General features: G+C 47.4%; 1 protein-coding gene across 5 annotated transcripts in view; it reads right to left on the reverse strand.

Annotated features, from left to right (window-relative positions):
* Window positions 1-3,889: 3,889 nt before the first annotated feature.
* Window positions 3,890-24,271, reverse strand: part of ULK2 (unc-51 like autophagy activating kinase 2) — a gene marked incomplete at its 5' end in the record, with an annotated part of 67,159 nt that continues 46,777 nt past the window's right edge. Inside the window, 14 exons of one of the 5 annotated variants that reach the window (XR_014298288.1) lie at window positions 3,890-4,020; window positions 4,344-4,510; window positions 5,329-7,437; window positions 8,262-8,397; window positions 10,567-10,739; window positions 11,071-11,189; window positions 11,600-11,778; window positions 13,328-13,536; window positions 14,948-15,097; window positions 18,047-18,150; window positions 18,564-18,751; window positions 19,634-19,920; window positions 21,779-21,859; window positions 23,593-23,738. Coding sequence is in view for 3 of the 5 variants with exons in the window: in XM_082678411.1 (XP_082534537.1) it covers window positions 7,379-7,437; window positions 8,262-8,397; window positions 10,567-10,739; window positions 11,071-11,189; window positions 11,600-11,778; window positions 13,328-13,536; window positions 14,948-15,097; window positions 18,047-18,150; window positions 18,564-18,751; window positions 19,634-19,920; window positions 21,779-21,859; window positions 23,593-23,738 (1,831 nt within the window). Of the gene's footprint in view, window positions 4,021-4,078; window positions 4,159-4,343; window positions 4,511-5,244; window positions 7,438-8,261; window positions 8,398-10,566; window positions 10,740-11,070; window positions 11,190-11,599; window positions 11,779-13,327; window positions 13,537-14,947; window positions 15,098-18,046; window positions 18,151-18,563; window positions 18,752-19,633; window positions 19,921-21,778; window positions 21,860-23,592; window positions 23,739-24,271 lie in introns of those variants that run through there. The other 4 variants (XR_014298289.1, XM_082678411.1, XM_082678412.1 and 1 more) reach the window with 4 other exon arrangements.

Raw genomic sequence — 24,271 nt, forward strand, 5'->3', positions numbered from 1 at the left:
CACCACCACCACCATCACCATCACCACCACCACCAGCACCATCGTCACCACCAGCATCACCATCACCACCATCATTGTCACCATCACCATGACCATGACCATCATCACCATCACCACCATCATCAATGTCACTGTCATTTTCCACAAATATTTGTTGAGCACCTGCTCTTTGCCAGGCACTGTCCTAGGAGCTACGGACACTATGAACAAGATTCCTGGCTTGAGAGAGCTGACATTTTAGTGAGGTGAGTAGAGTAACAAGTAAAAATAGAAACGGGGTAATTTCAGAAACTGGTTACTGGGCTGCAAAAAGCAAATGGTGCTGCGACAGAGAATGACTGCCGTGTCTTCGGTGCCTTTGCTGTTGCAGGCTCCCCCTGCCACGGGGCCTTTGCACATGCTAGTCCCCTGCTCTTAGAACATCCTCCCATCCTTCATTAACCTGGTCAGCGGCCACTCATTTTTTCCTTTGGTCCCATCACCCCTGCCACAAGCCCCCCCACGAGCAATAACATCGTCCACCTCTCTTTTGCGGCATTCATCATACCTGTGTGTTTATCAGTCTTGTCTGAAGTGTACACCCTGTGAGGGCAGCCAAGCCTCTCTCTCGCTGCTGTACCTCCAGCACAGCAGGTGCTTAACAGTTTTGAGTAACAAACAAAGCTGGAGAAAAGACCACATTTGAAGTCAAACATTACAGTTCCTTGAAATTTATCCATCAGATTCTGGCCTAGGAAACATCTCACAGAGGAGGAGATGCCTTCCCTAGACCCTGCCTCACACCAAACCCCTCTTCCCTGTGTGCGTTCCAGGTACTCACCCTGAATCCAATCACAGAGAAACTTGGGATTTTTCCTTCTCTACCCTGGTTGGCTGGAGGCCTGGCTCTTCTCGCCCACGAAAGACCCTCCAGGGCCGCCCTCAACACAAGAGCGTGAAGGTCCCTGGGGGAAGAAGTCAGAGGGAGACCAAGGGCAGCCTTTCCCCCAGGGTCCCTGTGTCTCTCCTCTGGGGCCCGATGCCCCACCCACTCTCAAGGGAAAGGCTGGTCTCACCAGCCCCAGGAGGGGCCTGGGGGGCTCCTTGGGGCAGTTTTCCTGGAGGAAGTGGGTATAGGACTCACCTCCCTGCTTCCATCAGAAGGGAGCTGGGCTTCTGGGGGTCAGGGTCAAGTGGGCACCTGGGGACCCTGTGAGCTCCTGTGCTTAGGTTTTCCTCAGGCCCTCAAGTGCCCGTCACTGTGCAAAGGGCATTTTCCCCACAAGAATTGTGTGAGAAGGTACTACTCTGATCTTCAAAGGATGGAAAATGGAGGCCCAGGAGGGTGAGGGGACCTGCCCAAGGCCACACAGCAAGAGTGAGAAGTACCTCGTTTGTCAAAGAAGCAAAAAAATATGTGCTCCCCAAAATGTTCCAAAACTAAGAATTGTACAGATTTTGCATTCCGTGCGTTTACTAGCCATTTGATGAAACGTCTAAGAGCAGAACCGTCGCTGGGGAGGTGCTGCTGACCCGGGAACACTGTCCACATCCGTGCTAGCTGACCCCAGCAGGGCGAGCAGCACGTATCCCTGGTGACCTGTGTCCGCCGCCGTGTGTGCTTCGATGCCCGGCTCTTCCGCGGTGCATCTGTGCGCCGGGGCCACATGCGACGGCCTGCAGGCCAGGTCCGGTCCACAGCCTATAGATTAAGAATGGTTCTTACATTTTAAGTGGATTGGAAAAAAAAAGGCTATTTTGTGACACGTGAAAGTTACAAGAAACTCAAATTTCAGGTGCATCGTATCGGCCCCGGCTACTTTCCGTGGCACGACAGCAGAGCCGAGCAGCTGCCAGAGGTGCCGCCGTAGGGCCCTGAACGGAGAAAGTGGGCACCGCGTGGTGCCCTGGGCGTCCTGTCCGATTTCCTCTGACATGACGCTACAGACGAACAGATGACCGTGTGGAAGGAAGCTGGGATCCTCACGAGTAAACAAGCCGCTTATGTAACAGGCATCTGTTTCCCGAGAATCCCCCCCAGGTTTCATATCCTTTCTGAACTGACACGCTTTTGTCACATGCTGGCTCCTCTGACGGCGACTGAATAAATGTTGATGTGTGCTCCGCACCAACTTGTCTAAGAGTTGTTGTTTTAGCACTTTCTCAGTGGAAAGGAGCGTTCACGTCTCCAAAATCCCGACGTGCTGAGGAACCAGCCCGTGACTGCTGAAGGGCCCCCAGCCTCAGCCTCGCTCACCACCCTGCACCCACCTCCCGGGGCTTAGATCCGCCCCCCCATTGTGAGCCCAGAGACTGGGACCCTCGGCCCGTCTGTGCCAGGGGGCTTTTTACTCTGCTGCTCCAAGAAGCCTTCAGACTGAAGGGGGGGGCAGGGGGAGGGCTCTGGGGGGGGGGGAATTTCCTTATTTTCTCCCAGCATTTCCCCCACCATAACTCCCCTCATCTGTTGTGTTTACTGCCAATACCTTTCCTAGCTGATGACCTGAGTTTTAGAGTTCTTCCTGGACCGAAATCACCTTGTTAAAGAATTACAAAATTAACAAGCTCAGAGTGAAACATGAACATCGCCACCCCCCACGACAGACACTCCCGACAGGGAAGGAGAACCTGTCATCCCGCTGGACCAGCATCCTCATCACCTCACAGACCCTCCCCTCTGTGGAAGGCACCCTGCCCTCGCGAGGATCCCCAGATCAGCCGCCCGCCCTGTGGTTCATTCTCAGCGCACAGCCCGCTCACCCACCATCTTCACAGAAACCCTCCAGCTGGAACAGAGGCAGGCCCGTTGGGCCCCCATCAGAGCCTCTGGCCGCAGCTCGGTGTGCCAGGCAGAAGTCCTGTTGTCGCCCAGACGACACTCTGGGCAAAGGTACCTGTGACCTGCCCCTGCCCGGCCCACCATCTCCCTCTCCGACCTCGCCCTGCAGCAGGGGTGGGGCCCAAGGGCAGCAGGTGGGAGAAGGGGCAGCTGGGTGGGCCTCAGTGCTTCAAGACGAAGACAGGGCTCCACGTGCCGTCTCCTGTTGAGGGACCGAGGGGAGGGCGCTGGCTTACGTCCCCGGGAGAGGGCCCCTACGTGCCGCCATCAGCAAAAGAGCCGGTCTTAGGACGCCAGGGCCTGCAGGGGTCCCCTTGGCAAACCTGGGGTTGAGGTCCCTCCCACCCAGGACGGGCCGAATCCCTGCTGGTCTACCTCAGCGGCTCTCGTACAAATAAACAAACAAGCAGGGAACCTGCAAAGTGTCCATTTGTCCGTGTGTCCCTGAAGCCCTTCCCCTGGGGATTCTGAGGGTGGTTTCAAAGCTTCTGCTCTTGGGCTCCTGCCCCAGCCCCCAAGGGGGTGGCAGGTCTGCTAACCTCACCTGCTTCTCAAAACTTGCTGCCTGCCGCTTGGCCGGGGGAGTCCAGCCAGAGACACCTGCGCACCGAGAAGCATAAAAGTGCATCAGCAGAAAGGAGAGGCTGGAAGGCCGAGGGGTGAGCAGGGCCGGGGCTCCAGGCGCGTGTGTGGGATGAGCAGCTCGTGGGCCCAGGCCCCGCCCAGCAGTCTGGCTGGCCAAACCCCAGCCCTGGCTTTTTTCTCTTTGGAAATTATTTGCCAGGTCTGCCTTTTCCATCTGTGAAATGAGGCCACTGAGGGTTGGTACGAAGATCTAATGAAGTAATAAATATTAGATTGCCACAAACCTTGAACTACAAGGGTCAGATCAATCCACAGGGAAAGGACGTCTGAAAGCAGGTGCCCAGGGCTCGGCCACGGCGGCGGGGCTGGTCCTTTCAGAAGGTGTCCAGACAGAGCCTGAAACTGGGCCTCGCCCCAAACCAAGCCTAACAGAGAGGAGCTGCAGGCTGCCCACCGCCCACGGCTGGGGCTGTTCAAACAACCTCACGCCCAGTAACTCATTCCGTTCTCACCACCACTGACCAGCTCCCAGCCGGACGCAGACAGGTGTGGAGAGGTTAGGGATGGAGAGTGCCCAAGGACGCACCGCTCTGCACAGGAGTCCGAGACCAAGACAGCTGCACCCAAGGAAACGGAGAACAGCCTGCAGCGAGCAAACCCTCAGAGACAGGACAGCCTGGGAGCAGGAGGGCGAGGGGAAGCCCCAGGGCTCGGCCATCGCTGCCGCAGCCTCCGCTCAGATCCACGCCAGGAGGCTGTTCAGAAAGGACAGCACGTTCACAACCGGCCGAGCGAGGCCCTCTGTGCAAGGGGAGCTGGAGGCTCTGCCGGGCACTCTGCTCTGCGTGGGTCCGTGCTGCCGGCAGCTCCCAGCCTCGCCTCCCTCCTCCACAGCAGTCTGGGCACTGACCCCTGGGCACTGACCCCTGTGACCCTTCACCTGTTTGGCTCTGCCTTGTCCACAAAAGCCGAGACTTCAGGGACCGACTGTCATTTCCCGCCGTGCGGTGCTTCCCCAGGCGGGTCGCTTCTGATGTGACTCCCTCTGATTCCGGTGAGGACGATGCCACCTTGACCCCTCTCCCCAAGACAGCATTCTGGCCAGGGCTGTGACAGACAAGGCGGAGACTTGGGCAGGGCCCAGGACTTCCATGGCTGAAGACCCAGGGCCCAGGACCCAGTGTCAGTTGTCTCCCGGCGTGCAGAGGTGGATACGGATGCTCCTAGGCTGCGCCCGTCAACGGAGGGAAGACACCAAGCTCTCTGGGCGGCAGCCAGTCTCCCTGGAACAACAGAACCACACTCTGCTCCCGCAGGAGTGAGGACTGCCCACAGAAGCTACAGGAGGCGCACGGTGCAAGCGGCAAATCTTCCTCCGTCACCTCAAGCGCTTTTTAGAGCCAAGTCAGTGACTTCACACCCACGGTGCCCAGCTCGACTCCCCTGCTATTTACCTGTGGGGACTGAGGTGACTGGGCCCGAACAGTAACCCCCTCTCCGGGCTCCTCTCCTGGACCCCAGGAGGGGCAGAAAGACACCCCCCCTTGAGGAGACGGGCATGTGGGAAGCATCCCACGGGCCCGGCGCAGGCGCCATTAAGGCGAATCCTCACAGCAGGAACGGCCACTCGGCACGCTCACAGATTAGCCCCGTGTGCATCTGTGCACCCGCCACCTTCCAGGCTCGCCTGAGACCCGGTGTCAACCCGTGAATGTGTGAGCTGGTTTCTCTCTTTTTTATGAAATAGATGATACAAAATCAAAAGATACACGTGGAAACATAAAGCATTTGTTTATTATTGCTATAATCAAGGCAAAATCTCTTAAAACAATTGGCCTTGATAATGGAAATATAATCAGAACCATTAATCACGAGTTTACAGTTTGTTCTTCTCTGCTGTTCAGACTTCACGGTCTCACACATACCTCCTATCACCTGACCTTTGTCGTAACAAGAAGCAGAAGAATGCACTTGGAGGTCACAAAGCACAGCCCGGCCACTTCCCTAGGTACTGACTGCAGACCAAGCACTTCCTCGCTGTGAACCTGTTTCATCCTGTGTTTAAAAAACAAGCGGGAGAGGGGAGGAGGGACCGGAATGTACCCACCCCCTCGGAGGATCAGTGAGATGACACGGGCGGTAACTGAGAGAACATACAAGAAACTGCCCTTTACACTCGAAAAAATCATACAAAATGGAGTATCACCAGTGACAGTGCTTATGGCCCCTGCAGGGAGGGCAGGAAGCCGCCGCACAGCCCATGCTCCTGGCAGCCTGCAGGACCGTCACCGAGCATCTGAAACCCTGGGGCAGGGCGACAGGTGTTAACCACCAAGGCTCCAAACTCACTGAGGAAGGACCTGGCCTGACAAGCCACGTCACAGGGACCCAGCCTCACCCTAGAAACACCTGGTCAGTTTTATTTACCTTAATATACATCTGTACAGGCAATAATAAAAAGGCTATGACACAACAATTCAGTGAGTTTTACCTAGTTTCATGAATAATGCATGCAGTTACAAATAAGAGGTAGAAACACTGTATTAAAGACCTAAAAATATAAACATCATATAAATAAATGTTCAAATTAACTGCTGGAATTTCATACAGATAAATAAAGTAAAAATTACATTACTTCGTCAAAGTAAAGAAAAACCATGTTTTTGTTTTTATCAGTACACTAAATTAATGCCGAAGAGCTTCTGTGCAATTTGTCAGAGTTCAGGTTACATTATCTAAAAGGATTAAAACTGGAGAATGGTTTATTCAAGTATTCAAGCAGGTAAGTAAGAGGAACGAAATAACCTACCACGTAGGCACCATCTCTTGAGGGGTGTTAAGTGCCCACATTCTCCATGACTAGCTACCTGGTGAACTGTCAGGACTAACAGGAAAATGCACACAGTCTGGAAAGAGCTGCCCATTTTCCTAAGAGAAAACATACCTCATTTTTCACTAACTTCATGTAAAATTCCACATCACTAATAAGCCTTTAAGTCACCAACTTTGTTTTGGCCCTATTACAATTCTTGAGAGTATCTCTGGATTGACACTTGTTCTAATACTGCCCCAATAAACCTAGCCTTTAGTAAGCCTAGAGGTCATAGGCATGAATGCACATTCTGCATGCACAGTAAAAAATGCAAACAAAAGCAGACAACGAGCAACTTAAAAATATCACTGAGAAAACCTGTAGGTGTAGATGAGTAGGCTAAGAAAATGCAAAGGTTCACACAACACAAATTTTTTACCACTTAAAAGTCCACGAGAAATCACCTGTGAATTCTGGAAAGGGTACGCGTATATAATCAAGTAAAATATTTTAAACAAGTCCATTGTGCCTCAGTTAGTTTTAAATTGCAAAATCCAATACACAGTTGTTTTAATAAATTAGTGCAATATGAAAGATTTTGGAAGATTATTAATATGTGTCCATATTAGATCAAATTGAAGATTTCACAATCTCTTCCAAGAGACGCCTTTCACTCCTTAAGCTATTTCTTCCTGAGCTGTTTATGGACGCGTGCTCAGACTCAGATAAACTTACCCCGAGTATCAAACCGCCTGGATGAGACGTGGCTTTTTACTTTTTCGCCTCAGTGAACATGTGGAACCCCACACTTTGCTCTGGTGACTGGCGTGAAGAGCCACTCATCGTTTCATTCCTAATTACCCTTAAGAATAACTGTACTGACAACTCTAGTTCTAAGGTACATTTATTTACCAAGTTCAAACTGAAAGCCAAGTGGAATACTCTCGTTTCTGCTTCTACAAAGAAAAAGGGAAGGGGTGACTTCTCTGATAAGGCAGGTAGTTCTGGGGTTGTTTTTCCTTTTTGAAATCACTGCTTGCTCTTTGGTGGTCACCGTGTAGGAACCTACAGTTTCCTGGGGGTGGGGCGACAGGATCCAAGCTGTGCTCCCAAAGGCATCGCCTCACACCCACCACTAGTCCTGGGGGCAGGCCTGCTGCTGCTCACAAGGTTGAGGTGCTGTAGCAGAGTGCCGACAATCTCCTTTCAATACGAGATTTATCTAGAAATAAAATAAATTCATAATAAAAATCATTTATATTTTCAAAACCAAGGTAAGAAGAACCAATGAAAAAGAATCTCTCACCCTCCACCTACACCCTCACCTCTGTTCTATCTTTGCCCCAGAGTTAACAGTTCTGAGTATTTTTTCTTCTTTCTGCCTGGTAATCGTCTAGCTTAGCGCTGCACAGTGGTAAAAGCTAGATTAGCACGTCAAATGAAGAACATTTAGGTTTTAACAGCTAGTTCGCTCACAATTGCAAACAATCTTAGAACTGCCAGCCCCTTGTGGCTCTTCAAAATGTGGTATGACCACACCTCCTCCTCAACAAAAAACATCATTGGTCTTATATCTGACAAGTGGAAACACCATCCTGGTACCCTACCAGTGTCCACACTCCGTTCTGTACACCAAATCTGCAGTACACAGGGTTTTCACAGGGCTCTTCGGTCACTAAGCCAACGAGGATTAAAACAGCTGCCTTTCTTATTGTTTAATGATAAAAGCAAAGGTCTCTGCATACACAAACACACCCACCAATACAGTCACGCAGTGTAGAAATCTAAAGACTAATGACAAAAGCCAACAGCTCTGTACAAGCAACCTCTCTAATCCTCGCAACAGCCCGGCAAGGCAGGCACTGTTCCTCATCTTGTAGAAGAAGAGACGGGGACCACAGAAAGGGTGAGTGACTTGCCCGAGGTTGGGAAGCCAAGATGCAACCCTCAGGCTGCACGGTTCCAAACTCCACGCTCTGTCTACTGCACCAGGAGGAGACAATGAAAGTGCAACCAACACGCACACTGCTTTCTAAGTCAACTCACATTTGTGTACATTTTCAATATCTGCCGGGTCCTGGAGAATCTTAGTTAAGCCTTCCAAAAGAAGGGCCGCCTTATGATAGCGATAAACAATATCTTCAGTCTGCTGGAACATCTCATCCAGGGCTGCAGCCTGAACCTGGAACCAGTCAGCAAAAACAAGAAGATTCTCAGCTCTTCCATGAAAATACGAATCCATTCAGGCAATGCAGCTTTAAATGGAGTCTGTCTAAAATTAATACGTTTCGACAAAATGATATAATCTATTGGGTGAGCGACATAAAAGAGCTTCTTGACAAAAGAGTTACTCTGCATTCAAACATAACCTTCTTGAACTCAGAGATTCCTAACTCATGATATTTGCACTTCTAAACTGGCTCTTCTATGACTTCACTAAAAAGTTTATTTTAAACTTACACTTCCACACTAGTAACCTGGCATTTCCCTAAAGTAGATCTTGTTACAATGAAATAATTAAATGACGTTAAAAGCCACTTATCAGCTTTTCCTTTTAGTTACAGAATTTTCTGGTGTGTGGGATTCATTCATTCAGAGGTATTTACTGGGCACCTGCTGAGTGTCGGCCCAGAGTGCACGATGAAGGTGAGCTCACAGTCCAGAGGGAGGCGTGGGCTGTGAACTCCAAGGGGTACCTAGCATCACAGGAGGAAGCCCCGGATGGTACGGAGCACACGCGAGAGGCACCTAACCCGACTATGGAGGAAGTGGTTAGCGAGCGCCTCCAGGAAGTGATGCTGAGGCAGAGCCATAGGAAGCAGGAGCGAGCTGGGCAGGGGGAGAGGTGGGTAGGGCTCCCCAGAAAGACGGGCATGGTGTCATTCACGGGGTTATGAGCATTTGTTTCCCCAACAGCATCCTGATTTTCTCTTTAATCATTCACTGCCCAGACTGTCAGTAATCCAGTATCCTAATTTACTTGTCAGTATGCTCTGTCTCTTTCAAAGAGTAAAGCCACATACAATATGATAAATAAAATGGACACAGAAAATCCAAGTCCTGAAAAGGAAGGAGAGAAATAACTAAATATAAGTTGAGTGTCTCCAAGCTTGCTCAGCAGCCAGGGCACAAGGAGAGACTTGTTGGAGGCACGTGGCTCTGTCATCAGAAGAGACAGAAGCACCCTAACTCCGTACAAGAGGACGTCTTTCCTGGCACAAATTTCTAAAAGAAAATCTGTCTTATGAAGTCTTAATTCGGTACAAAACAATACAATGCATATTATTCGTATCAACAGTTTAGGGCAATATAATGTATATTATTCTCATCAACAGTTTATATTCCCAAACTATTTTCATACGCCTTTTTATTATGATGGCTTTCAAAATAAGACCAAGGGGGTAATGTAACAGTACAATTCAAAGTACACAAATTTGAGAGGGAAAAGGAAGCTCAACTATGTTAATATGGTAAAAACTATACGGTTGGTCAGTAATTAAATTTTTCCCCACTTAATTCCTTCTTTGACAGTCCCTAATTTCATGTTTCCTTCAGAGCAATTTTTCCTCGAAGATACAGAAAACAAATTATTTCCACTAATATAACCAGAGAGTTGGAAAAGTAGATTATACTTTGTGTGTCTACACTTAAGTAAGGTCAGTTGTGGAATCTGAGCACGTGAATTTCTGCAGATTGGGTAATAAAAGCAGTATTTATGTAATGTTTTATCAAGCCAAATTCCTTAAATAATAGAAAATGAAGAAAGAGATCCAGTGAAAGCTCTTAGATGCAAACTATAAAAAGATTAGATCATGCCTAATGTTAGCAATTTTTAAGAGGTATGGTAAACTTTTACCAAATGTGGTAGGTAACCAACATAACTTATGTTTGTTGCATGTTAATTAAGTGTAATCACTCCTTCAGGAAGAGGTACCACAATACCTGGGACTTGGGAGTGGTGGGGCATAAATTCTTTTTAAAAGGATGATGACAAGTAGGTGTGCACTTCAAAAGATGCTCTTAGGGAACTTCCCTGGTGGTGCAATGGTTAAGAATCCGCCTGCCAATGCAGGGGACACGGGTTCGAGTCCTGGTCCAGGAAGATCCCACATGCCGCGGAGCACCCAAGTCCCTGCGCCACAACTACTGAGCCTGCACTCTAGAGCCTGTGCTCCGCAACAATGAGAAGTCACCACAATGAGAAGCCCGCGCACCGCAAGGAAGAGTAGCCCCCCAGCTCACTGCAACTAGAGAAAGCCCACACACAGCAACGAAGACCCAACGCAGCCAAGAAAAACAAAAAACAAAAGGTGCTCTTAAAGACAAGTAGTATTACTATGCAATATTACACCTTAAAAAGGGTTACCATTTCTACAGCACAATTATAGATGAGTTTCTCTGCTGTTACGCTGTTGATTTCATCAATAAATCTCTGTTTGTCAGAGAAGAAGCGATTCAGCTTTTCTGTAAGTTTCTTGCACATGCTGATGCAGAATTTATATCGTTCATTCAGATTTTTGACAACTGGAAAAAAATTGAAATGAGAATTTTAATTTTCCTCCAGAAACAGAGTCATGGTGACAAGCAACTTTCCTGCTAATTTATGGAAAGCGACACTAAATGATCACTGAAAAAAGTGACTGGAAATCATTCTTCCACATGTTCTCTCTCTTAGTGAAGACTGAGAATAAAGTAATTCTGACTGCTCTCTGTATCGGCTAAATGGCAAAACCAAAAAACAGAAAAGCCAGCATCTTTTCCCATTTAAGCATGCTTAATACCATGGTGACCCCTCACCAAAAACTCCCCTTCCCAGTGTAAGGGGAAAAGCAGCCCCGTCACGCTCCGCTTGTACCTTGTTTCACACCCGTGGACGGGCTCAGCTTCCCGGACTTGATCTGCTCTTTGGCGAGATGCAGAGAGGCTGCCAGCAGCTGTGCGGCCTTCATGTATAACACCAGCTGTTCCACCCGCCTGCACCCAGAGACAGCAAGCAGAGCGTTAGCCTGCGAACCGACAGGCCAGTGCCCCATCACAGCAGTCTCTCTAAGGGAACATCATTCCCCTTGACACTTTTAGTGCACGAACACCTCCTGAAGGGAGAAGGGCCGGCATGGAGAAAGACATGTGTACTTTGAATACAATGGGTGCACTCAGATAAAAATACAATCTCTTTATCATCAAATATCTTAACAGCACAATTTACAGGAAAGGAAACACCAAGGCTGCAGAACCTCCAAGTCTTGGCTCACACAGTGAAATCGAGCACAATGAGTTAACTCAGAGACGCCCATGACCTTCAGTGGATGACACGGCCCCCAGCTTGGACACCAGTTTACAGAGGGCAGGAAGCCTCTGGAGATGGACAGCAAGGGGGCACCTACCCCCAGTCTTTGCTCAGCTGGCTGATCTGGTCCACCACCGCGCTCTCCTGGATCTGGTACAAGGAGACCGCGGACGCGCAGAGCCCTGGGTCTCCCCCGCGCACGGCCGTCAGGTCCAGCACACACTCCGTGAACAACAGCATTGCGTTCAGGTGGCGGAAGGTGTCTGTGTGCTCTCGCTGCGGCAAAGCCAATCATCTTAGAAACTTGCAGGTTAAGGAGAGGCGCACACTCATTTCTGCACATAAACTGTGGCCACTGCTAATGTTTTCTATACTTATGAATGTCAGAATGATCAAAGGAGAATGAAAGTTTTAAATTCCAGAAAACTGTGAGAAAAATAAACACAAATGAAACCAAACAAGAGTGTGTCATATGTTTGTGTGTATGGATGTACGAGAGCACCCACAAAATTCAGCCTCAAAGATATGAGGTCATTGTACTTGCACCAGGAAAAAAATGAAACACGGAACAATTAAATCAATATACATGAGACAGAAACATGACAAAATAGAGACCAAGATATAGGAATGTAAGGATATTCTGTGCAGTAAACCACACTTCTTGATAGTTTAATGAATTCTACTGACTTACAATTTCAGAGACACTTTTTTAATTTCTGGTGGCTCTTCAGTTAACAGTGATTCCTAATACCAAGGCTCTAAATTTTGTGATCTTTTCAGTGAAAGAGTGGAGTATAGATAGACATAGTAGCAGCGCATTAAAAATGGGTACTCTAAAATTTATGTTCTGAGGTTTGTTTTTAGCTATAAATGTATTTTGAAATCTCAAATAAGACTAAGCTTCTCACTCTCCTTTTATGGTTAAAAAGGCATGAGAATCAGTGTACTAAAGACAGAAGAATAAACCAATCAACTTTTGAAAGTCTCTCTGCTCTATGACAGCATATCAGACTATATGTTCCAATACATATTGGAACATAATTTATGCCTAAGTTGATGGAGACTGAAAAAACTCTGAAGATTGCTTTTCCAATCTTATACATATTCTCAAAATTACAACTTAAACTTACTACAGAATCACTATTAAAATTTTGCATGCAGTACTTTATAACTTTTATGTGAAATACTTAATTTTCCTTCACACACAACAGAAATATGGAAAGAGAATTTGTTCTTTAGTTGACCTGGAGGAGGTGCAGTCTATGGAACACTGTCCTAGAGTCGACACTGAGGAATTAGCTAGCAGAGGCTCTGGAATCATAAAATTCACCTCTATTCTGCATTTGTGCTCAGCACACTTCACGTTCTGATGTGTTTTTCCCTGGAGACCTGGCTCCGTGGAGGGAAAAGGTACTGGTGTACACACGCAACTGTCCAGTCTGCCGGGCAGCTTTATTCCTCAGCGTTACTGACTGATTTGGCATCTTAATTTATTTTTTTAAACCTAAGTTTAAGTGTATCATTTTTATCTTATGAAGAAAAGCAAGCTTTGAGAATAAAAAGTTACGGTTTTAGGAAAAACATTATGTTTTAAAAGTCCTGTAAGTAGTAAATAAACTTCAGATAAAGAAATTAAGAATACAAAATCTGTATGCATCACTTCCTGTCAACCAAAGCTTGCTATGAATGAGTGTCACTGTCAACATTATTCTGAAAATATATGAGCAATGTTCCAAATAGGAAAGGTTAGGGGGATTTTGTCCTCCCGTCACCAACACTCTCCTCGGGGTCCCCGTAAGTGACACGTCACAGGGTCTCTTCCCACCTCCATCAGCGTCTCCTCGGGCAGTTCAGGGGCTTCAAAGGCGACGAGCCCCTCCAGGCTGGGGGGTGAAGCACCACAAGGCGCGTGTCTCAGGCTGGGAGCTGCCTCTGCTCCCAGAGGGGGAGACCCCGAGCACAGCCCAGGCGGGGAGCCCCCAGACACACGGCCCCCGGTGGAGCCCAGGGAGCCTCCGGAGCCGCTGGAGCCCCCTGTGGAGACGGGCGAGGAAGCGTTAAAAGGAAGGCCCCCGACCCCTCCCTGAGCACATGAACAGGCTTTATCTTCCCAGGCTCACCTTCATTCCTTACAGAATCAGCACAGCTACTTTTAAATTCTGTTTTAAACAAACTTCTAACATACACATTTCTCCCTGCTGCTCCACAGTCCTCACGGTGATAAAACTCAGCGGATGTGTACGCTTCACTAAAATTATACCCCAATGCTTAGGTGGGGGCACTTATACTATTTCTGATTTTTTTAATGCCACCAATAACATTGTAATGAAATCCTTCCTTCTTTTGAGTTATTTGTGATAAATACTTTATAAGACCACTTTGTTGTAAGTGGCCTTATAAACAGAATGGGATTACCACAGATCAAATATTACTATAAATATTTTTATAGCTCTTTGTAAGACTTGCCACGCTATTTTCTAAAGCAGCCGTGAGTGAGCGCAGAGATCCCACTAAGCCTCAACAACACTGGGCATTACATTTTTTAAATGTTGGCTTAGTTAACAGGTATAAAAAGTTATTTTCTCAAAGTGGTATTTTCTTATTATTTAATACTCTTAATAATCCTAAAATCAAGATTATTATTAGCTCTTTTTCCACTCTCATTATCTATTTATATCCTTTGCTTATTAATCTACTTGTATCTTGATTAGTAACTGATTTAGCATAAGAGAACTTAAGGGACACAAGGTATAATATATGATGTCAAATGATAACTCAAGTCCAATCTAAATACTTTCTTAATTTTTGGTACCAATTACCTATTTATAGACTATGGCTGATAAAACCAATCTATCAGCCTATCCAGAAGTAGGATATAGGATTAAGTGCAAAGATTGGGACTCAAAGTACCAAAAAAAAGGTGAAACCTAGGTTTCTAAAAAAATCCACAAAACCAAAAATAAACAACAATCTATCATTTTCAAAAAACTTACTGGATGTACTAACATAAGCCTTCAATATAAGCTAAGAAGCACCAACATGCATAGCTGCTTCACTGTGACGTCACATTCATGTAATAATGTTATAAAATTACATATATATTATTACAAATATATAACCTAGTACCTTTTGTTTTGCAGATTTTTTTTTTCCCCACAAGTATTGTCTCATTTACTCTTTTTTTAATTTTTTGGCCGCACAGCGTGGCATAGGGGATCTTAGTCCCCCGACCAGGTACCGAACCCATGCCCCCTGCCGTGCAAGCGCAGAGTCTTAACCACGGGACTGCCAGGGAAGTCCCCTCATCTACTCTTCATAACCCTTTAAGGTAAAGTAAATCGTTATCTCCACGTCATTGGTAAAAAAAACTACGTCACACCATTAAGCCATTATCAGAATCTGCACACCAAACACGAGCGCAAGGCGGAACTAAGACAATCCTCACCTGAGGTGGTTCTTGTCCGAAGGACTATGTGGGTACAAGCGGGGGTCGCAGCCCTGTGTGGAGGAGACCCTACCGTGAACAGCACAGCCCTGGGACTCGCTGCTGTTCCCACAGAAGGAGCCCGTGCAACACCACAGGCTCCTGCAGGGGCTGCAATAAAAAGTTCACCAAATGTGTCATGTATCAGAGGGTGGGTTTTATAGGGACACCTTTACTTTTATATTAGATTTGGGTTTTTTACAATAAGCATTTATTACTCTTAAAAACAGAAAATTCAATACAGATCTCCATTAAAAATATTTTATGGTAATCTCTTCACAGCTGTGAATCTCCTTTTCCCCAAGGCCTACAATTCAGTTACTTCTACGTGAATTGCCGTCACACCTGAGGATAATGTGAAAAGGTGGAAACCAAGAACTGGGAATAAATATGTGGGGAAACAACCTGATTTAAAAAATGGGCAGAAGACCTGAATAGTTATTTTTCCAAAAAATATATATGGCCAACAGGCACATGAAAAGATGCTCAACATCGCTAATCATCAGGCAAATGCAAATAAAAACCCCAATGAGACATCCTCACACCTGTCAGAATGGTCATCATCGAAAAGACCACAAATAACAAACGTTGGTGAGAATGTGGAGAAACTAAGAGCTAAGCTGTTGTTGTTTTTGCTTTTTTTATAAATTTATTTATTTATTTTTGGCTGTGCTGGGTCTTCGTTGCTGCACACGGGCTTTCTCTAGTTGTGGAGAGTGGGGGCTGATGTACAGGCTTCTCACTGCGGTGGCTTCTCTTTGTTGCGGAGCACAGGCTTTAGGTGCACAGGCTTCAGCAGTTGTGGCTCGTGGGCTCTAGAGCGCAGGCTCAGTAGTTGTGGCGCACGGGCTTAGTTGCTCTGCAGCAGGTTGGATCTTCCCGAACCAGGGCTCGAACCCATGTCCCCTGCATTGGCAGGCGGATTCTTAACCACTGTGCCACCAGGGAAGTCCCTAAGCTGTTTTATAGCTTATATTTTCTCAGAAGAAAATATAGAGTTAGGCATTTAAGAAGGGGTATCTAGGGAAACTCAAAGACAACAGGGAAGACAAAGACACCAGAGAAAAGTTTACCCTGATACCTATGGCTACAGCAAACACTAAACACAGCCTAACTCTTAGCCAGATAAACAAAAAAAACACCTCACACTATTTAACTCAATTCTATGTCCAGTAATATCATTTCTGGCTTTCAACAAAAATTAAAAGGCAAGCTAAAAGGTAAAAACAGCTTGAAGAGACAGAGCAAGCACTGAACCAGACTCAGATACAGCATGCATATTGGACTTATCACACCAGAAATTATAATAACTTTGATTAATGCTAAGAACTCTAATGGAAAAAATAAACAACATGTAAGAGCAAATGAGTAACAAAGCAGAGAGATGGCAACTCTAAGAAAGACTCAAAGGAAATGCTGTAAGTCAGAATCACTGACACAGAAATGAAGAATGTATTTGATGAGCTCATCAACAGACAGGACATGGTTAAGAAAATCAGTTAGCTTGAAGATATGTCAATAGGAACTTCCAAAACTGAAAAGCAAAGAGAAAGAAGAATTAAAACAACAACAACAAAAATCCCAGAATATCCAAGAACTGTGGGACAACTACAAAGATATAATATATGTGCAACAGGAATATGAAAAGGAGAAAGAGAAAGAAACAGAAGAAATATGTGAAGTAGTAATGTCCAAGAAATTTCCAAAATAAATGCAGAACCAAACCTTCCAAGTCCAGGAAGCTTAAAGAACACCAAGCGGTTAGAATGCCAAACAATCTACACCTGTGCATTTCATCTTCAAACAGCAGAGAATCAAAGAAAAAGTCCTGAAAGAAGCCAAAGAAAAAAAGCACCTCATTTATAAGAGGAACGACGGTAAGAATGACACGAGACTTCTCTTCAGAAACCATGCCAGCAAGATGACAGTGGAGTGAAATATCAAGCCCTACAGCACAGAAACCATACTCGGGTGTTTGCTGGTCTAGATACTTCCTCCTTTGGAGGCTCATGGGAGAGACGGTAAAAGAATGACAGAGAAAACAAGAACAAAGAGGCTCCAATACTGACTCAAATTTAAGTGGACATCATAATCACGTGGGGAGCTTGTTAAAGACACAGATTCCTAAACTCCTTTCCCAGAAAACTTGATTAAACAAGCCTGGGTTAGGGTCTGGAGCCAGCCCTTTGTTTTCATTTTTTGATAAGCAGTCTAAAGCAATCTAGATGTGGGTCCATGGACATAAAGTTCCCTGGAACAGCTATGAAAGAGCCAGGGATCTCAGTGACCTATGGTTCTTTATAGGTTGGGCTTGCTGTATAAGAGATGCTCAAGAGTTCGTATGTGTAAGGCAACTTTGGCCAGAGTTATCCTACTGATAAAAAGCAATCTTGGTCAGCATCTAACTTCTCACTCATGGGCTGCCGATCATCAAGACACTGAACATGTCCCTATCTTGACAGGCTCCTAAGAACTTCGATGAGATGACAGGGACTGGATGAAGCAATCTGGTCAACAGGTTCGTGAACAGTCACCAGAAGTAGATGGGCAGAGTAATTACCCCCACGCCCAAGCCAAAGATGCCCGCGTCCTGAGCCCTGAAACTTGTAAATAGGCTATGTGACACGGCAAAGGGGAACTAAAGCTGCAGATGGAACCAGGGCTGCTCATCAGCTGAACTTAAAGAGATTATCCAGTGGGTCCAATGTAATCACAAGGGTCCTTTAAGTGTAGACTAAGGGGGCAGAAGGTCTGAGTCTAGACTGGCCATTGCTGGCTTTCACGGTCGAAGGGGCCACAAGCCAAGGGATGAGGGCAGCCCCCAGAAGCTGCAAAAGGCCAGGAAGTGCACCCTCCCCGAGAGCCTGCAGAAGGAACCAGCCCTGCCTACACCTCGGTTTTAGCCTAGTGAGACCCACTGTGGACTTCTGCCCTCCGGAACTGTAAAATAATACATCTGTGTTGTTTTTAAGCTACCAAGCTTGTGGTAATTTGTTACAGCAGCAATAGGAAAGTTAACAAACAGATTACCTGCCTAAAAAGAAACCGGACTTCTCTTACCTATATCCATTGGTCGTTCTGTATTTAAACTGTCCGTGCTGCCCTGATGTCCACCTAAAGGTGTTTTTACTGGTTGATCTGATAATTTCCCAGTACTGACAGATCTAAAAAGAAGAATGATAATAACGTAAATGTATACTTTAAAAAAATCCAGACTTATCAGTAATAAGGGTGATTTAAGCCAAGCCATAAAAGGGTTAAAGGAAAGTCAGAGAACAAGGAGACAAAAAATAGAGACCGAACAATTCAAGGTAGAGATAAACTTCAATACCCAAAATAAACAAAAAGGCAGAAACAGACTACTCAGGAAACTCAGGAAGAGCTCTGGACTCCCACAGGTATAGGCAACAGCTATGGTTTTCAGAGATTCTAAGTGTATGCAGTTCCTTACACGTGTACAGTGTCATTAACCACTGGCATAAACCAGCTGCTAATCGGGTCTGGTTGTTTTATGATAGGAATGGATGCACTGTTACCGTTTCCATGTTTAGGGCTGGAAGGAAATGGCGTCTCTTACCTGCCAAACGCTGCCCTGACCTGCTGCTCGGACTTGTGCCTCTCCCCTCCTTGTACTGAGAGACAGTGAGAGCATCCCCGTGGGTCACTCCCATCCTTCAACTGCCCCTCAGAAGGCCCACGGCGAGTGGCCAAGGCTGGCAGGTTGGAAGACGCTTGCGTTTTCGGGATTTTGAAAGGAGCCGTGGTCTAAGGGAACACATGTAAACTGGTTGTTATGACGTAGGAATGTTCAGAACCGTCAGGCTCATGGCACAGTAGCTGGAGCAGAGACTCCAGACTCTGTCAGTCTTGGATTCAAATCCCGGCTCTTCTGCTTCCAGTCTCTGTGACCTTGACAGTTCATTTACGCTAGGCCTGTTTCCTTTTTTCAGGATTAAATGGGAACGTGTATATAAAGCGTGCAGCAAGTAAAGGACTTACACTTTGCCTGGTACACGGCAGGTGCTGATTAAATTGCAGCTATCCTCTTCCTGAATGCTGCCTATAAAGTACTTGTGATACTAGTGCATGACCTACTACTGAGAGTTAAGCTGCTCCATGGTATTGCTGCTTCCACATCCACTGTGCTTGGCTATGCGGCCTGCAGGGACCTTAAATTGACACCAGCCCCTCGTACAAGCACACGCCCTAGACAGCAGCCCACAGAGTCGCAAATAAATGTACGTTCCGGATACGACTTCCCTGACAAGCCTGGTGATCTCCCCCCGTCTCCCAGGGCCTTCCCGCTGTGTGCCCCTTAGACAAGACCCCCGTGGAACTTATCAGAACCCTGCTCTTTTGGTTTGGATTGACCCATCCAGCCTTGGCCCGGGAACCCCAGAGCACTCCACCCACAGACCCTAATAAAGGCATGTGCCCAGGTCCTGTCTCTCTCTGCACTTTGACTTGACTTCCCCGTGTGGCATCTGGGTGCTTCTTCCAGGACCGGTGAGTAACCAACTTCTCTATTTCAATTTCTCCTGTGGTCCGTTGCTGGACCTCAGCTGACCACCCGGAACAAAATGCCCCAGTTAATAAATGTTAATTTAGCAAAGTCACAACATCTACAAAAGGGCTTAATAAACACACCTTAGTAGGGGAGCCAATGATTGTTGGTAATGGAGTTTTGAAGAACCAGTCGGAACTCCGCGGGGAGGACCCCGCGTGCTTGGTGGGAGAGGTCCCAAGGCTGCCGGGCCGACTGGGCTGGGGGGAGCAGCTGCACCCAGCCCCGGCGTGGGACGGGCACACGGGGTCCGAGTGCTGCTTTCTGAGCTTCTGCTTGCTCTGGTAGATGTCAGTGAGGGTGGAGGCGCTCTGCAGTCTAGCACCCAACAAGAGTGGCTGGGGCGACGGAGGCTGCGGCACGGGAGAGCCTGCCGAGGACACAGAGACAGCGTTAACCCAAAGGGAAGAAGAAGTGCAGGGCAAAAACTGGCGAGTTAAGAAGACACCTCTTCAAGGAGAGTTCCAATGAATGTCTTGTTTCCTGTGAGATATTCCAAAAGTTGTTTACCTGGCAAGAGACATTTTTTGGCATCCTTTACAAACAGTGACAAGCACACTGCCGTTGGCCTTCCCAGGACACAGGGGTTAGTGACGACGGGTCTGTCGGCTGTTTTACCAACAGCGGGCACACAACTCAATTAACGTAACGTCTAGTCAGCACCACAGAGAGCTAAAGAGCGCGTAAAGCCAACAAAAACAACAAAAATCTACATGGAACGAGATGATTTTCACTCTTTATATCGACATGTATGTGTGTAGTATCAATGTAATTATTCTCTTTTCTCACATAGCAACTAAAAGAAACTTTTCAAGCTAAACTAGAATAGCTCTTTATTCAAAAAAGAATGTTGGAAAGAAAATTAAAACGATAATATACTTTTCCTGGATTTTGTCTAAAAATAACAAGCATACGCATATTTTTGTCAGTTTCACGAAATTCATTTAAAACCTAAAGTGTCCATCTTCTCTACAAAGAAAACACTTGTCCACAGATATTATTGCCTCTTAAGGGGACTCTGGGGGATGGGGTCTTGATACGATGAACAGCTGGCTACAACAAGAGGATTCCCCCCCACAAACCCTGCTGTTGCTGACTTAACATCCACTAAGCCTGGGGCTCCAGTTACAAATTCCTTGGAGTTTCTTGCAAGCTGAACTACCACCAATAACGTTAAAGACACACAAACCTTCTTAGTGGCTGATAACCATCACCTTTCCCCAAACAGGTAGCAATAAACAGGAGCTCTTGCTGCCAACCACTCCTGGCTTATCTCATCCTAAATCTACCATTTCACTTTTCAGAACTGGGTTCTGCCATACATGTGTGTATACACGTACACATACACAAATAAACACTGACAAAGTGTTATGATCTGGAGAAAGTTAATCAAGCTTTATTTTTAAAGAAACACAAAATATGAAACACTAAACCTAGAAAAGAGTGCTTTTCTTTTCTCTAAAAAACCTCTGATTGATTTTTTTTTTTTTTTTTTTTTGCAGCTGCGTTAGGCCTTTGCTGCTGCGCGTAAGCTTTCTCTAGCTGCGGAGATGGGGGGCTACTCTTTGCTGCGGTGCACAGGCCTCTCTTGTTGCGGAGCATGGGCTCTAGTCGTGCAGGCTTCAGTGGTTGCAGTGCACGGGCCTAGCTGCTCCGTGGCATGCGGGATCTTCCCCGGACCAGGGATCAAACCCGTGTCCCCTGCGTTGGCAGGTGGATTCTTAACCACTGCGCCACCAGAGACGTCCCAAGAGTGCTTTTCTAAGTAACAGAGCATTCCTTTAACTGCCCAACTCCTCAAATGCACATACAAAATTTGACTTATCAAAGTGTGATTTGCGCAGATCTTTTCAGGCATGTATATTTTATATAATAAAGCAAATAAACATCCATTAGTTTTTTTTTATCTGATGCTAACTGGTAGCTTTTATCAAAACCAGTATTAAAGTAATGAAATTTCATTTTCTAGATTGATTTTCATTATCTGTGGGACAACAACCAGAGTTTAGCCAAGTTGTGTAATTCCTAGGACTTAGTCTCATAAAAGAATCCTATACGTAGGCGATAACCAACCGGCAATGATACACTAGAGCACATTAGCATAAAAGACAGGAGAGCAGAGAAAATACTTCATGTAAACTCTGTTGGTTTGTTAAGACTGGAAAAACATATCTTGAATTCACTTACGATGGGATTTAAACTATTAACACTGCGAGTCCATCTCCTACCTGACCAGTTCCTGCTCCTGGATTCCTGGCCCTGAGGATGCCCACAGCAGCACTGACTAAACTGCTCAGGAATGGTGCCAACTGTGAAGAAGGGAAGGGTAAAGCAGGGAGAAATGGCTCACAACTAATATAGCATGGAAAAGGCGACACATGCACAGATCGTACGTTACAGTTGACACAATTTAGCGAAGATGTAGTTCAGCTCACATGTCCTAAGCCACAGCGTGCTGGGCACGCTGAGATCAAAGCACCGTAGGACCTGCCCGGAGGGCAGAGACTGGGTAAGAGCCAGGCAAACCTTTGACGGAGGTCTCGGGCGTGGAGCTGCCGGGGCCCAGCTGCTGCCCGTCCACCTGCCGCATTCCCCTCCCACCTGCCGCATTCCCCTCCCACTGAGGTTGCCCCCGGGCTGGCCCAGCCTGACTGTGTGGGTCACGGTGATTCTGGGTGGCTTGTGCCTGGGGACGCTCCTCAGAACTCACTGGCCATCGAGAGCCTGCCCACCCCTCCTTCCAGCCCTCTGCCCCGGGGGTCAGGCCTACAAGGTGGTCAGAAAGGGCGCCCTGCGGTCCCTGCTTCCTACCCGCTCTCCCTCACAGCAGCTGCCCAGGCGCTCCGTGCACATTTCTGCAGCCCCCTTCTTTGCATCTACCGCTGCGAACCCGAATTAGCAAGAGTGGGAGGCGGGGAAGGCTTCCAGGCGCTCAAGTAGACGAGACGCGTGCGTCTCCAGCAGCGGCGGAGCAGTGGGCAGAGACTCGACCCCGAGGGAGGGCCGCGTCCCTGAGAGCAAGTGTTGGGGCCTCGTCCGCAAACTCCGGGGAGCCCGGGGGCCTCTGAGGGGGCGAGGACACGCCAAGACTTGGCTTGAATAAGATTTTTCATTTAAGAGTAGTGTCCAAACCACTGCCACAGGGAAGTGGTGACATTAACTTTTAAAAAACATTATCACTGTGGTTTTCGCCTTGTGAACCGAGGATGCTGGGCGAGGCTTCGGTCCCGCTCGCTCCGCCTGCTTCCGAGGCGCGCCCCTCCCTCCCAGTCCTACTCCGGGGCGGAGATGGAGGGGGTGGGGCCTCCCCCTTTGGATGCGCGTGCGTGTGTGCGCGCGCGTGCGTGTGTGCGCGTGCACGCTTGCCCTCCCCGCTCCCGTTCTCCCCCACGTCGCCGCTAGGAGGCCGCTGCTCACGGTCTCTGGATCTCTGTTGCCCTGGCCTCTCTCGCGTGTGTTCTGAAGCGGGAGCGTTTTCTCTTAGCTAAGCCCCTGAAAATGTGGTTCGAGGTCTCCCTGTTGGGTTGGGATTGGCTGTTCTGTGGCCTCCCTGCGTGCCTTGGGCGGCTGTTTTCGAGCTCCCCGTGTTGCTCCCCGCGGTGTCCAGGAGAGGTGGGAGGATCCGCAGTGGAGCTGCCACCCGGTCGCCCCCGCAGCGGGAAGGCCTCTGGTGGACGTAACCCAGCGCTGTCACGTACTCTACTGCCTTTTAATCCTCCTAACTCCTAGTGCCAAGTAGGGTAGGCATTTTATGCACTTTCACCTAGGGTTTCTGAGTTTGTGTTTAGAGCCCAAACCCAGTGGAGATGCTTTTTATCCGCAAGACCCATTTATATCATCCTGTTTCCGACAGCGGTCTTAATGGCTTTATACAGAGATTCTCAAGAGGGAATCAGAGAAGGGTAGGGTTGGAGGGGCGGGATGTGGCTCCCAGTCAGCTGGGACTCACTGCCATCGTGAGCCAGTGTTCCTAAAGGGAGTGTCATGTCGCACTGGTCACAATGAAAAAAGGTTGGAAACAACTGCTATAAATTCTCCTTACCCGAAGGGGAAGGTGAGTAAGGCCTGGAAGACCCCGTGGAGAGTCTTCGTCCGACCGCCTGTACTGCGTCTGCCGGCACCGGCGAGCAGGATCCCAGCCGGGGGAAGCCCATGGGGCTGGTGTTAGACCTTCGTACCGCCGTAGATCTAAAGGGAAAAATAATATTACTCCCTCACCGGCAGGTTCTAGGACTTTATTTCTGTCTTTTCTCCTAAAACTTCCTAACAATATGCCGTGGAGTAGATTTTTTAAACATATGGAACGTAGTGATATGCAACAAACATAAAACCTATAAAATTATACAGAGTGAGGTCTCCCTCCCATCCTTGTATCTGTCTACCTAATTCCCAACACTTCCTCAATCCTGCTCAAAAGGTTACCATTATTTTTAGTTTCTAATGTATCCTTCCAGAGTTCCTTAATTCAAAAACAAGCAAACTGAATATATAATCTTATTTTCATCTTGTTTTAACAAAGGTAATAGATTCCATACCAATCATTTTCAACATTTTTGTCTTAGATCCCCTTTATATTCTTTTTTTTGCGGTACGTGGGCCTCTCACTGTTGTGGCCTCTCCCATTGCGGAGCACAGGCTCCAGACTCGCAGGCTCATCAGCCATGGCTCACGGGCCCAGCCGCTCCGCGGCATGTGGGATCTTCCCGGACCGGGGCACGAAC

The sequence above is a fragment of the Grampus griseus genome (genome assembly GCF_964374135.1).
Source record: "Grampus griseus genome assembly, chromosome: 20".
NCBI lineage: Eukaryota > Metazoa > Chordata > Mammalia > Artiodactyla > Delphinidae > Grampus > Grampus griseus.